Raw genomic sequence first — 14,198 nt, 5'->3', positions numbered from 1 at the left:
CTTTGCTAGGTGAGCCTTTCCTCTTCGCTTCCCATTAGCCCCAAACAAACAAAATAGGTAGAAGTGAAGCTATCATAATTTGGCCATTTTGGATTGTATTTCAAGAGTACAATCTGGGTGCTGTGGGGAGTGGTGCAGTGGCCTAGAGATGGAGCTTTCACCTCACAAACAGGAGGCTGTGAGTTCGATTCTAGGTAGCAGCAGATATTTCTCTCTCTGGGCATAATGAATAATTATCTGCTGCGAACTCTGCATTGGCGACAGGAAGGGCATCCAGCTAGTAAACACTCCGCTCCATTCAGTCCATCCACTCTGATGTAATTAAAAGGCCAATATATATATATCTGTGTACTGTGGCATAAATGGGGTGCTAGGTGGGCTTGCCAACTTCCACTTTAAAGAGAGATATCAGGGCATTCTGTGTCCTCTTTAGAAAATTTCATTTAGCGCAAGACCCCAGTAGCATCAAAGAAGCTAGCGGATGCATTGTGCCTCTGCCATACAGTAGAACCTCTGATCCCAACCGTAATTCGTTCCATAACTTTGGTCACAACCCGATTTGGTCGTGAACCAAACATAACCAAAATTAATGCAAAATTAATGCAGTAGCCACATGAGGTCACTGTTGTTTGGCGCTTACAAAAAAAAATGACGCTGAAGGGGAAATCAGCTGCAGCTGTGTTTGATCGCCACCCAAGTCTGTATTTGTGACCAGAGTCAAAAAATTTGTGAATTTTTTGGTCGGAACCCTGATTTGGTCGTGGTCAGAAGTGTTTGTGACCAGAGGTTCTAATGTATCAATCTTTTATTTATTTATTAATTTATTAATTTATTATTTTGATTTATATACCGCCCTTCGCCCTTTACAAAAATTAAAACATTATTTAAAAACTGATTCAATTTGTCTAAAAATAATTAAAACTCTGATAAAACTCTAATAAAAGCCCACATTTAAAACTGCGCGGTGAAACAGAAATGTTTTGAGCTCGCGTCGAGCGTTGGGTTTATCTGCTTAAACCCAAGTTTCTCTTCAACTTCGTAGTTTAGGCCCAATCCCAGAATTTTTCAGAATCTGTGCGTGTGTGTGTGCGTGTTAGCCACAACATTGCACATTGATTTTTCAATTTTTTTTTTTGCTTGTGCAAAGACCAAAAACCTTACTCACTCATTGCCCCTTCTCTCTTTTCTTTCCCTGATTTATCACATAGCCCCTAGACGGATATCCACCTTGGAAAAAGCTTACACCACTTTGAACGGTATGTTGCTTAGATGAGGCTCTAATAGATGGTAGCAGACTGGACATTGTGTTACATTGCTGCTGTGGTAATATGATTATTGGGGATCCATTTGAGGTTATTTGTACCGTATTTTTCAGACTATAAGATGCCTCGGAGTATAAGACGCACCAAGATTTCAAAGAGGAAAATGAGAAAAAAAGTTTTTGGCCTCCACGCGTCCAGTTTTTGCCCTCCCTGGCCCCCAGGAGCACTCTGCAGGCCTCCCAACCTCCCCACACGTCCCGTTTTTGCCCTCCCCAGCCCCCAGAAGCACTCTGCAGGCTTCTCAAAACCTCTTTGTGCCCCATTTTTGCAAAAAACGGGCCTCCCAGAACCTCCATGCATTGCATTTTTGCCTGCCCAGCCCCCAGGAGCATTCTGCAGGCCTCTCACACCCTCTGTGTGCCCCATTTTTGCAAAAAATGGGCCTTTTTTTGGCAAAAATGGGATGCGCGGGGCAGGGTTTCGGGAGGCCAAAAATGGCTGTATTCGGTGTATAAGATGCACCAACATTTCCACCCGCTTTTAGGGAGGAGAAAAGTGTGTCTTATACTCCGAAAAGTATGGTATAATCCAGACTCCCTTTATTTTTTTTTTATTATTATTATTTTTTTTTATTGAAAGAGTTTTAAAAAAAACAAAGACATTTTCCCCTTTTTCCCCCTCCCTCCCAAAACCCCTTCCCCCCCCCCGGCTTCCCGGGTCAATCACAAGGTATTGTTATACATAAACCAAACATAGAATAAAATTTTCCCTTCCAATCCAATTAACCACATCCAAAGCTTTTCATCTCCTAACCCCCTCCCCATTACATAAAATAACTTTCTAATTATTCAAAGGCAATCTGATATTTCTTAATCTGATATCTATTTTGTAGATAATCAATCCATTTTTTCCATTCAATTAAATATCTTTCCTGCGTATTGTCTTTTAAAAAAGCTGAGATTTTAGCCATCTCAGCCAAATTAATGACTTTCAGTATCCATTCTTCTATTGTAGGTACCTCTTCTTTCTTCCAGTATTTCAATCCAGACTCCCTTTATGTATCTGTAAGGTCCAGATAAAGGTCTGGCAAAAAAAAAATAATGCAATAATTTGGAATATTCAAGAAAGTTTCACAGAAGTTTAGCTATACACATCCTCTTTCCTCATTCTTTTCCTCAACTTCGAAACCAATGCTGAAGGGAGAACGATTGGTAGGCTGCTGGGGGTACTGTAGGGTGAAAAGGCCTTTAAAAATGTTTTCCTACCACTGTGTGACCCAGTCCCGATATAGGCCGCATCTTGACTTCCTTTCTTTGACTGCTTTGAATCTTTAAAATAAAACCAAAGAGACTTAAATCACATCTTTTATTCTGGTGTTAGCCTAACCTCAAGATTTCTCCAGTTTGGCATTCTTTAGAACAGGGATGGAGAATTATGGCCCTTTAATGATGTGTGAACGTCAACTCCCAGAATTCCTGAGCCAGCATGATTGGCTTCAACTCCCAGAATTACTGAGCCAGCATGGTTGGCGCAGGAATTCTGGGAGTTGAAGTTCAAACATCGTAAAAACCCAGTATCAACAGTAGAAACCTTCAAATTTCTGGGTTCTATCATATCGCAAGATCTCAAATGGACAGCTAACATCAAAAACATCATTAAAAAAGGACAACAAAGAATGTTCTTTCTGCGCCAACTCAGTAAGCTCAAACTGCCCAAGGAGCTGCTGATCCAATTCTACAGAGGAATTATTGAGTCTGTCATTTGCACCTCTATAACTGTCTGGTTCGGTTCTGCAACCCAACAAGAAAAACACAGACTTCAGAGGATAATTAGAACTGCAGAAAAAATAATTGCTACCAACTTGCCTTCCATTGAGGACCTGTATACTGCACGAATCAAGAAGAGGGCCGTGAAAATATTTGCAGATCCTCGCATCCTGGACATAAACTGTTTCAACTCCTACCCTCAAAACGACGCTATAGAGCACTGCACACCAGAACAACTAGACACAAGAACAGTTTTTTCCCAAAGGCCATCACTCTGCTAAACAAATAATTCCCTCAACACTGTCAGACTATTTACTGAATCTGCACTACTATTAATCGTTTCATAGTTCCCATCACCAATCTCTTTCCACTTATGACTGTATGACTATAACTTGTTGCTGGCAATCCTTATGATTTATATTGATATATTGATCATCAATTGTGTTGTAAATGTTGTACCTTGATGAACGTATCTTTTCTTTTATGTACACTGAGAGCATATGCACCAAGACAAATTCCTTGTGTGTCCAATCACACTTGGCCAATAAAAATTCTATTCTATTCTATTCTAAAAAGGCCATAGTTCTCCACCCCTGCTTTAGTATGTTGGGATTACAGCTGTCAGGAGAACACTGGTGGGAAAATGCGGCCAAACCTATATGAAGAGGTTCCTGGCAAGGCTGAAAATTACAATCCTTTACAACAGGGGCGTCCAACCTTGGCAACTTTTAAGACTCGTGGACTTCAGTTTCCAGAATTCCCCAGCCGGCATGCATGGTTGGGAAATTGTGGGAGTTGAAGTCCACAAAGTCCACTGGTAGCTCTTAAAAGTTACCAGAGTTGGACACTTCTGCTTTAGAAGAAACAGTACAATAGATATGAGTAAATGCAACAGCATGAGCAGTGATGATCACTGATCAATATCATGGGGCAAAAATATTTCTCCTTTATTTATTTGCAATATTCCCGGGAAGGGAGACAGCACCTGCTGGGATATCTTATCATTTGGTACAAGGAGGAAGGAGGCACCTTCTCTTGACCAAAGAGTGAATCTTTGGCAAGTTGCTTGGGTAGCAGGGGCATCTGCCAGTGAAGGAGTGGAAAAAGTCAAGATATTGACAGTGACGGCATAATCAAAGCCCTTTTCCCTTTTAATGTATGTGTAGTGCAAAAGGCAGAGGTTCGATTGTGCGGTCATAGCTGCCACGTTGACGTTTTTCATAACCCCCGTAGTAGCTCTGGTTGGTAACTTTCTTCATGCATACTTCCGGCTCTAAGGTGTTCAGTTTGATGTTTGCTCTCTTTTCTGTGGGAAAGCCCTCCTTGTGGTTAAGGATTTCAGGAGCTCTTGTGGCCTGCCAGCAGATCTGGCATCATGTACGGACATTGAGGAGGTTGGGGAGGAACATGGGCCAGTCCTGGAGTCTGGGGAAGGCTCTGCTCTGCATCGGAGGCAGAGATGGGACCAGGGCCGTCTGATAGCTGTCAGATGCCTTTGGAGTCAGACATCAATGGAGCAGAAGAACAGCTGGAGCCTGTTCCCAGTGTGTGCATGCACAGAGCTCCCAGGAGAAGGGAACAGCTAAGGAACAAGGGTCAACTTGGGAGTAAAATCACAGGTGGACGGTGAATGGTCCCTTCCATAAGGAATAAAGAGGAGCGAAAGGGGAGGGGAGTTTGCAGGAATCAATTAGTTCAATTCATTAGAATAAAGAATTGTTCCTGACTTCTTGCCAAGTATTGTCCGCTATAGTGTGGTGTTTGGAAGATATCGGCCTGGCAGCTCTCCAAGCCTGATGAAGGTCTGTAGTTGTGAAATCTCTTGAAAGACTGTTGGCCGGGACTTTGCTGCCTTTAAACTAAATAAAAGGGGTTTTATTGGGACGAGGAATCGGCTTCATGCTTTTGGGAAGCCTAGGTCAGAACAGGGGCACTGAAGTCAATTCTGCATTTTATGTCCCTCTTCTTGCCATCTTCCCTACCTCCCCCATGATGAAAGGGAGAAGGCGAGTCCAACCCAGGATGGCAGCCATAACACATGGTTGAAGACTCTGCAAAAAGAGTGGGACTCCAGTTGTAGGGTTGTGGCTGCCATCTTGACTTTTGTTTACCCCTCCATGTGGACATCCCTGAGCCCTACTATCCTTTATACCTCAGGTCGTCCTTGATTTACGACCGTCATGGATCCTGCCCATCATGGTCATACGTTAGAGTGGTTGTAAATCTAGTCACCTATGTAACTGATCTGATTTTATAAACTTTTTTACAGTGGTCAAGTCATCCCCGTAGCCATTAAGCAAACCAATGCTTGACAGTAAATATTGCTGTTTGGCAAAACTGTTGTAAAACCTAGTCATGCAGGGGTTCGCTGCTGGGGGTTCGCAGGGGTTCGGGAGAACCTCTAGCTAAGATTCTGTTCAGTTCGGAGAACCCCCAAATCCCACTCCTGGCCAGCCCCGCCCATCCCGCCTCTCCCAGGAGTCCCCACGCTGCCCATTTTGGATGCAGGTAAATGCAGGGGTGAAAAACGGGCCTACCAGAAGTTCGGGAAGGCCAGAAATGGGCCCGTTACCAGCCTCCAGAGGGCCTTCGGAGCCTGGGGAGGTCATTTTCGCCCTCCCAGAAGCTCGAGGAAAGCCTCTGGAGCCGGGGCAAAAACTCTCCCTTGCTGTGGTGCAAGAAGCCGACTAGGCCATGCCTACCATGGCCACACCCATCCAGCAACCGGGCAGAGAACCCCTTGCTAAAATTTTTGAAGCCCACCCCCGTAGTCATGTGACTACAAACTCTGCGAACAGCAGTATATGTGGACTGGTGATGACTGGTGACTACTGGGGAGTGGAGGTGGGGTGGGATAACTGTCAGAACTTTAGAACCGAGTCGTTAGTAACCCGAAAAGATCCATTGTAACTTAGAATGGTCACTAAGCGATGAGTCATAAGTGGAGGATTCCCAGTATTACTTTAGCAGGGAGAAGAAATAAGATGCTTGATTAAATAAGGGCAAAACCATCTTTCCTATAGCTGGATGTACAGTTCTGAGAATTGGCTGATGATTTTGAGAGTCTCAGGGGGGCACCAGTTAGAGAAGGTTGGGTTAACATTGAAGCAACCTGGCCTCTTTTCTTTTCTTTTTCATGGCCACAAAGCTTAGTAGGCTCGCATGTTTCACCTTGCAGCACTTTGGTGTTTCAAGGTGAAATACAGAAAATGAACAAAGCACAGTGGTAAAGTCTGTCTGTGCACCTACGCTGATGTATCTCCAAAGCCTTGAGCACAACCTGAAAAATTACAAAGCAACAACAACAATAAAAAAATAAATCCATACCCAGTTGGGTGATTGGTGCTCCAGGATCTTTTAGAGGCGGCAACCATCAATTATTTCTCTCTCCCATCAATTATTTCTCTCTCCTCCCCCCCTCTTTGTCGCAATGCACTAATTAGTAAGGACAACACACAAGGATTTCCATTTATCAAGCCCTGACAGGCCCAGAACAAAGAGAAATGATATCATGCAGAAGCTGGCAATATCTGGCTAGGGCTCTGGACAGCCCTTGAGCTAATTTCATGCAAAAGTTCAATTTAGACCTCAAGGAACACTTATTTGCTCATTCCCTGCAGCTTGATGTTTGAAAGTGAGACAAAGAAGGGGAAATGTCAGAAAACATAGCCATGAAATGATTTATTGCTTGTTACTTCAGAATAGGAGTAGAAAACTGGGCAGGAAGGAAACGACAATCCCTGGAAGACGGTTGGTTAGGAGCAGTATCACATTAAAAGAGAATGATTGTACATTCAAGAGAAGGACTAGAAGTGACATGATAGCAGTCTTTCAATATTTGAGAAGCTGTCACAGGGAATAAGGTGTCGACCCTACTCTCCAAAGCCCCCGAGGGCAGGACAAGAAGTAACAAGTGGCAGATCATTAAAGAGAGATCCAGCTTACAGCTGAGGAGAAATTTCCTGACAGTGGGAACAATTAATCAGTGGAATGGTTTGCCTCCAGAAGTTGTGGGTGTGCCAACACTGGAGGTTTTCAAGTGTAGTGACCCAGACCCAAGTAGGTAGTGATAAACTTGGTCCGTGGAAAAACAAACTTTATTCGAACAGCTGAGAATTACTTCATTCCCAGGGTCGTTCAACTCAAAGTAAAATAAATGCCTCCCAACACAAATTCCTCAGTTATCTCACAAACCTTGGTCCAATTAGGCAAACTGCCAAAGGCCCTTCCTGGCAAACGTCCAGAAGCCACAAAAACAGAGACATAGACGAAGCAGAAGATGAAGCAGAAGACGCAGCTACAACGTTGTTTTCCGGCAAAGCTGAAACGCCGGTGCTGGTCTGTTTTAAGCCTTATGGGAGGGGCCAGTCATCTCTTGGCCCTACTCCCAAGTTGTCCTCTCTGCTTGAGCTGCTCTTGCCTTCTGGCAGCTCTTCTCATGCGTGCATTAGGAACAGGCTCCTTCTGTTCCTCTGCCTCAGTACTATCAGTCTCTGGAGGCTCTGGAGTCCGCACTTCACTTCCCGATGGCCCTGGCCTCACCTCAGCCTCATTGCTGTCTGACTCCGCTGCCAGCTCTGCAGGCTGCTGATGGATCACAACATCAAGAAGAGAACGGACAGTTCTCCAGTGTGCATGTGTGCGCCGGGAAACTGAGCTTCCAGTTTCTGAAGTGTGTATACACACTGGTCACATGGTCTTCTGGTTTCTGGCATGCATCCGTGTGCAAAGACCAGATGGCCGGCACATGCGCGTGAAGTCTGGCTGTCCAGCACGCAGGAGCGCCAAAAACCGGAAGAGCAACAGGCTGGTGTGCCCAGAGAGATGGCTGTGCATGCCACTTCCGGCAAGCATGCCATATGTTCGCCATCATGGGTATAGGGTCTCCTCCTTGACAAGGGGTTGGATTAGAAGATTTCCAAGGTCCTTCCCATCCCTGTTATTCTATGTTCTACGTCCCATTGTGTATGACGGTCAATTGTGATGAACTTAGAAATCATATTCTTGCAAAAATCCATATGTAATATTTATGTACTCGGAGTATTTTTTGACTTTTGGCTACGTTGACATTGCTGGTTCATTGTTTGTAACTGGCCTGAGTGTATGAAATTCAGGAACATTCCCAGTTTTAGATTTTTATCCTGCATTCCCTTTGTCAGCTTTGCTGGCTGAGGAATTCTGGGAGTTGAAGTCCACAAGTCTTAAAGTTGCCAAGGTTGGAAACCCCCTGCTAGAGACTATCCCATTTCGGTGCGGCAACACTTCCTTGCCATAGAGAGTGTCCCATTTTTAAATCAAGTTGAATCCCATTCATAACCCATCATGGGCCCAAAGTAACAATAGGTTGTCCTTGTCCTCTATTTGCATTGTCATATTGCTCACATCCTATTTTACTGTACTGTCTATAAAGACTCACAGACCCACTTCTTAACACTTCACTTCCTAAAACAACTGGGGACTACCAATCTTTTTTCTTTTACATACAATTGCTGTTAATCAGATCAGTATCATGTACTCTTGTTTGAATGTAGCTAAATTTTGTTATATTGCCTGCAAAATTAGGCAGCCTTTGAGTGCCCATTGATAATCCAGCATGAATTGTAATATATTATCTTGTCTTTTTTTCATTATTAAAGTCCCAGAGCACTTCTTCATTTTCTATGATTTTCTCTAATTTTATGATCCCACCAATTCTTCTCCTCCTCCACCTCCTCCTCCTTCCCTCCTCCTCCTCCTCCTCCTCCACCTCCTCCTCCTCCTCCTCCTCCTCCTCCTCCACCACCACCACCACCACCTCCTCCTCCTCCTCCTCCTCCTCCTCCTCCTCCTCCTCCTCCTCCTCCTCCTCCTCCTCCTCCTCCTCCTTCTTCTTCGTTATTTCCTTATTTCTAAAGCTGGTCTGTCACCGTAATAAAAAATACTAATATTTATTGTCACCCTCCCTAAAACAGCCACATTTTAAAAATGATAATGTTCGGTTATTCTTTAACTTATTTCCTTAAGATACTTTCCATTACTCCATTCCAAACAGACACATACTTTTATGCTTTCAAAAGCTCTGCCTAAATATTGGCACCCCTCTCAATTTTAGAATCTCTTCTAAATTTAGAATTGCTTCTAAAACAGGTTTTAATCCCCTGGTGTTTTTAAGTGGTGGAAAAATCTTGTGCTCAAATCTTGAGGGAGAATATTATTACATTAGTTAAAGTATTAGACTAAGACCAGGAAAATCTAGTTTCCAATCCTTCCATGTCCGAAGAGCTTTCTTGGTCATTATGGGCTGGTCACTATCTCAGTTGTTGCAAAGATAAAATGTGGGGGAGTTTAAAGATTTAGTTTGTAATGTGATGGTGGAACTGGGAAAAGGGGCTGTTGAATTTCTCCTTGAGCAAGAAGAACATCAACTGGATGTTTTTAAGAAGAGTCTAGACCAGTGGTAGTCAACCTGGTCTCTACCGCCCACTAGTGGGCGTTCCAGCTTTCATGGTGAGCGGTAGGGGTTTTGTCCGATACTGAAGCACTTTCCTTTTTTTAAATTTAATTGACTTTTTAAAAAATTTTCATAGCATTATTTAAAAACATTTTCATTAGGTTTTCATAAAATTCCCCGTGACAATTTAAATTTCTGAAAATATACTATTTGTATCGCCCGTGCATAAGTTTAGTTCACGTTACCTAAGTGAATCTAAATGGTGCTATAGTGCGACCGCAAACAAAAGAGCCTCGTCCCAGAATAGCTCGCGCATCTCCCCCCACACCACCCAGCTGTAACAGACAAGCAGAACTAGTAGCCGGTGCCCCCCTCAAACCCAATCCAAAATGTGTGAGAGGCATGCGCAAACAACGATACACGGCGCATTACTGTGGAACTGGTGGGCGGTTAGAAAATTTTACTGCTAATAGAGATACAAATGTGGGCGGTAGGTATAAAAAGGTTGACTACCCCAGTCTAGACAGTCACTTATCTGAAATAGTATAGGTTCTCCTGTTTCAGCAGGGGGTTGGACTAGAAGACCTCCAAGGTCCCTTCCAGCTCATTCATTCTATTCTAAGAAGATCTGTAATTTAGAGGTGTTGGTTTCTTTGTTATGGGAATAATACAAGTGCCTGTATTATTTTTCTTTCTTTCTTTGCATCCTGGAATACACAAGATTTTAGATGGGAAAAACCAGGTAGAAAAGAGCTTCAGTATTCCCTTTGTTTAATACTGTGGCTCAGATCAAATCTAGCTCCTCTTGACCTCTGCAGTTATTTTGGGAGAACAGAAAGCTGCTATCTGGCATCTCTCATCACCTCGAAAGAAATATAAGCATATTTTAAAAATTGCTCATAGAATGGCTGGGTGGGCAAGGACTGGATATGGAAAAGATGCGCCTGCATCTGGGGCACTAATTCGACAGGATATAAGCAGAGTTTTTTTGGTTAATTTTAATTAAATATTTGCCATCATTGCTGGGTGACCAGGAGTTAATCTGTGCTGTTTGCAGTATACGCCTGAGCCCTTATCATTGATGCTCCCTCCTTCTAGGTCTAGGATAACAACTGGAAAGAAATGAAAAGAGAGAACCTGAGTCACAAAACTAGATTTCAGGAACTTAAGTTATACAGGGAGTCCCCTACTTACGACCACAATTGAGCCCCATATTTCCACTGCTAAGCGAGACATATGTTAAGTGAATTTTGGCCCATTTTGCGACCTTTCTTGCCACTTCTGTTAAGTGAATCACTGCAGTTGTTAAGTTAGTAACACGGTTGTTAAGTGAATCTGGCTTCCCCATTACCTTTGCTTGTCAGAAGGTCGCAAAACATGACCACATGATCATAAATACATGCCAGTTGCCAAATATTCTCATTTTGATCACCTGACCATAGGGTACTACTACGGTTGTTAAGAGTAAAAAATAGTCATAAGTCACTTTTTTCACGGTCACTGAATGAATGGTTGTAAGTTGAGGACTAACAATAGCAGGTAAGATTTCACATGGAATACAGAGAAGTATCTAATGTCAGCATTCCAGAAAACCCCCTCCTGCAGAAAAGACTCCGAAGCAAACATCTTTCAAAGTTCTTTTACTAGCATAGGTAAACTGGCATAACTGGGGAAACTCCGAATCTGGGGATCTGGGTTTTCCCTCAGTAAGGCAAACTCCAAAATCACCACCCCTTGACCCCTCTGCCAGTTACCTGCTCCAATCAGCAACCGTTCCATCTCGAGACATCACTCCGGCCACTCCTCCAGATGTAGGCTCGGCCTGACCTTGACTGGCAGGAAGAATGTTATTATGTCTAATGGCCCCTTCTACTAAACCCCCCCCCTCCTATATTCCCACATATGGGAAAGTGGCAGCGCGGAAGCCTCCAGCCTAGTATGGCTTCCAAAGCTGACATCTGAAGTTACATGTCTTTTGAGCACTGCAGCAATACAGCCAATGATCTAATGGTGAGGGGGGGGGGGCTCTTGTTTTTTGGAGGACTTCAAGGAGAAAGTTGGACTTCTGGAAATGTCGCAGCTGTGGATTTTCCATACTGAGTAAAGATTTGGTTGGGCAATGAAGTCAGGATATCAAACAATTTAGTCCTTCTGTAAGGGATTCTGTGATGTAATCCCCAGAAGTTGCCTGAAAGTTGCCACTGAATTTTAATTTTTAATTAAAATGTGTGAAACACCCTGGGAGTAATCATATTAATTGTTCTTAATTAAGTCGATGATTCATTAGACTTGAATAAGAATCCCATTTAAATAAACTTAAATGGAAAAAGTAAATACAATTTAGATTTTATCCTGGCCATCTTCACTTTTTTTTTTTTTTTCTAGCCTCACCATACTTTTTTTGCAGGCTAAGGAAAAAAAAATGTTCAAAGAGAAAATACTAAAACTGGTACCCAAAATGGGCCTTGAACCTTCTTGGTTTTATTGTTCCCTCCAATTCTGGGATATTACAAGAATACATTCATCACCCAAAGATAAGGATGTTAATGTGCGGAGGCCGGATCTAAGATTTCCCTCACAGAGCTGGCTGGTCTTTGTAGGAACTGGATATCTTTGGCTTAAGGTATAAGGCAGTCTCTTGGGGGCTGTTTGTGTGTGAGCTTGGTGGTTTTCTTGCAGACGTTTTATTACCAAACTAGGTAACATTATCAGTGCTAGCAGGTAGCATTGATAGTGTTACCTAGTTTGGTAACCAAATGAAGTGAAAGCAACCAAGCTCAGAAAGCACCAAGGACAGTTCAACCCCAAGCTACAAATATTCTTTTCTATCTGAACAGGTGGTGTGGAATGCTTGCTCCTTGACAGCATTATGCTGGCCCTTAGTGCACAGGACTCTGAGAAAAGCTGCTTGATTTCCTTCCATTTATTCAATGGATTTAACACGATCATTCTCTAGCCATGTCTGGAATGATTTTCCCCTTCAATCCCATTAAATAACAACCTGGTGTCCACAATGAGAAGTCTGGATGCTGCATTCAAGGTGTTTGAAATTGTTGCTTCTCTGGAGCTTAAATTACATTCTTCCTGCCTAAAGCAGGTTCGCACAGTGGCTCATTGGTTAAGACACTGGGCTTTTTGGCTGGAAAGCCGGCAGCCCAGGTTCGAGACCCAAGCACCACTTGATGGGGTGAGCTCCCATCCTGGCCCCAGCTCCTATCAAACTAGCAGTTCGAAAGCATGCAAATAAATGTAAGTAGATAAATAGGTACCACTTTGATGGGAAGGCAACAGTGCTCCGTGACATCATGCTGGCTACATGACCACGGAAATGTCTCCAGACAGCGCTGGCTCAATGACCTTGGAACAGAAATGAGCACCACCCACGATAGTCAGCAGACCTCTTTCATAAATGTCAGGAAGTTTGTTTCGTTAATTCCCTATTCATTGACTAGACATTTATCTACGATGCCCTCCATAGGGGCCTACACTGCATCTCCCAAAATCCATAATTAACATGCTGCCTGAGAGTTCTGAATTCTAAAGGCTCAGGACACAGGTTGGAGAAGGACCTTCTAGTCCAGGGGTCACCAACCTCTGGGACCACTAAATTCATATTTTTAAATCCCATGGACCACTAATATGATTTGCCTAATGAGCAGTTGGGTGGGCGTGGCTAGGTGGTCATGTGACTGGGTAGGTGTGGTCAGCTCAATGTCACTCACATCGAGGGGCTCTTCGCCAGCCTCTACTCACCCCTCTCCTCCCAGTCATTCCTCCCCTCCCCGCTCAGGCTCCTTAGGGACCCAACAGGAAGCAGTTGCTGGAGCTAAGCAGCCACCACGAGAAAGAGTTGGCAAAACAGCTCAGTTCAAATTGGATCTGACCGAGAAGGAGGCTCAGCAGAAGCACCTCACTGAGGACTATCAGCATAGGCTTTCCAAGCAGAGGGAAGACCTGCTGGAGTGCAAGGCCAGGTACCAGTGCCTGGAGGCTCAATGGGCTGAGATGGTCAGCCAGTTCCAGGCCATGATGCTGTCCCACTGGAACAAGGCCCTCCAGCTCTTCAGCATGAGCAGCACTTCCCTCCAGCCTTCACCCAAAGCCCTGCACCAGGAGGCTGAAGCAGACCCCAAGTCGGAATTTATCCCCCCCCCGCCAACCCACACAAGAAGACCTGAAAGGGGAGACTCTCTGCAGCAACACAAACATTCATTGCACATATCCAGCCCAGGGGCTGTAGTTTGAGGACCCCTGATTTAGTGCAATAAAAAAAATGCAAATAATTTTTCTGTGGACCACCAAAATTTTCTCGTGGACTACCAGTGGTCCCCAGACCACCAGTTGGTGACCGCTGTTCTAGTCCATCTGTGGCAGTCCAAGACCCAAGACTACCTACACTTCCAGAACCACCTTCAAACCAGCCTTGCTGAAAAATCAAAGGCGGGTTTTCTCCTTGCTGTTTTGAGGCAGGAAACACCCACAAATGGTAGTGTGTGATCCTAAATTTATATTTAAATTCAAATTTAAGAAAATGAAACATAGGAATGTCCCCAAATCCTCCTGCAATACCTGCTTTGTATAATTGTCTCAATCCAAGTGAAGATGTTTTCCTCCCACAATTTTTCACCTCCAGAACCCTGTAGGATAAATAGGGCTGAGAAAGAATGATTGACTCACATTCATTCAGTGAATTTTCCATGAGTAAAAGTAGACTTGGACTCCCCCACCTCTTGGTCCAAC

At 43.8% G+C, this 14,198-nt stretch overlaps 1 protein-coding gene across 3 annotated transcripts in view; it reads left to right on the top strand.

Moving 5' to 3' along the window:
- GTF2IRD1 (GTF2I repeat domain containing 1) overlaps positions 1-14,198 on the top strand; it is a 161,206-nt gene that overhangs the window by 131,406 nt on the left and 15,602 nt on the right. For 2 of the 3 annotated variants that reach the window (XM_058164327.1, XM_058164328.1), the window contains exon 22: positions 1,209-1,256. The exons of the other annotated variant lie outside the window; for it this stretch is intronic. In XM_058164327.1, coding sequence (XP_058020310.1) covers positions 1,209-1,256 — 48 coding nt within the window. The remainder of the gene's footprint in view (positions 1-1,208; positions 1,257-14,198) is intronic. 3 annotated transcript variants of the gene reach the window in all.

This window comes from Ahaetulla prasina, chromosome 1 (assembly GCF_028640845.1).
Source record: "Ahaetulla prasina isolate Xishuangbanna chromosome 1, ASM2864084v1, whole genome shotgun sequence".
In the NCBI taxonomy this organism is placed as follows: Eukaryota; Metazoa; Chordata; class Lepidosauria; order Squamata; family Colubridae; genus Ahaetulla; species Ahaetulla prasina.
The sequence above is the reverse complement of the archived record's forward strand: the minus strand, read 5'-3'. Positions and strand labels throughout refer to the sequence as shown.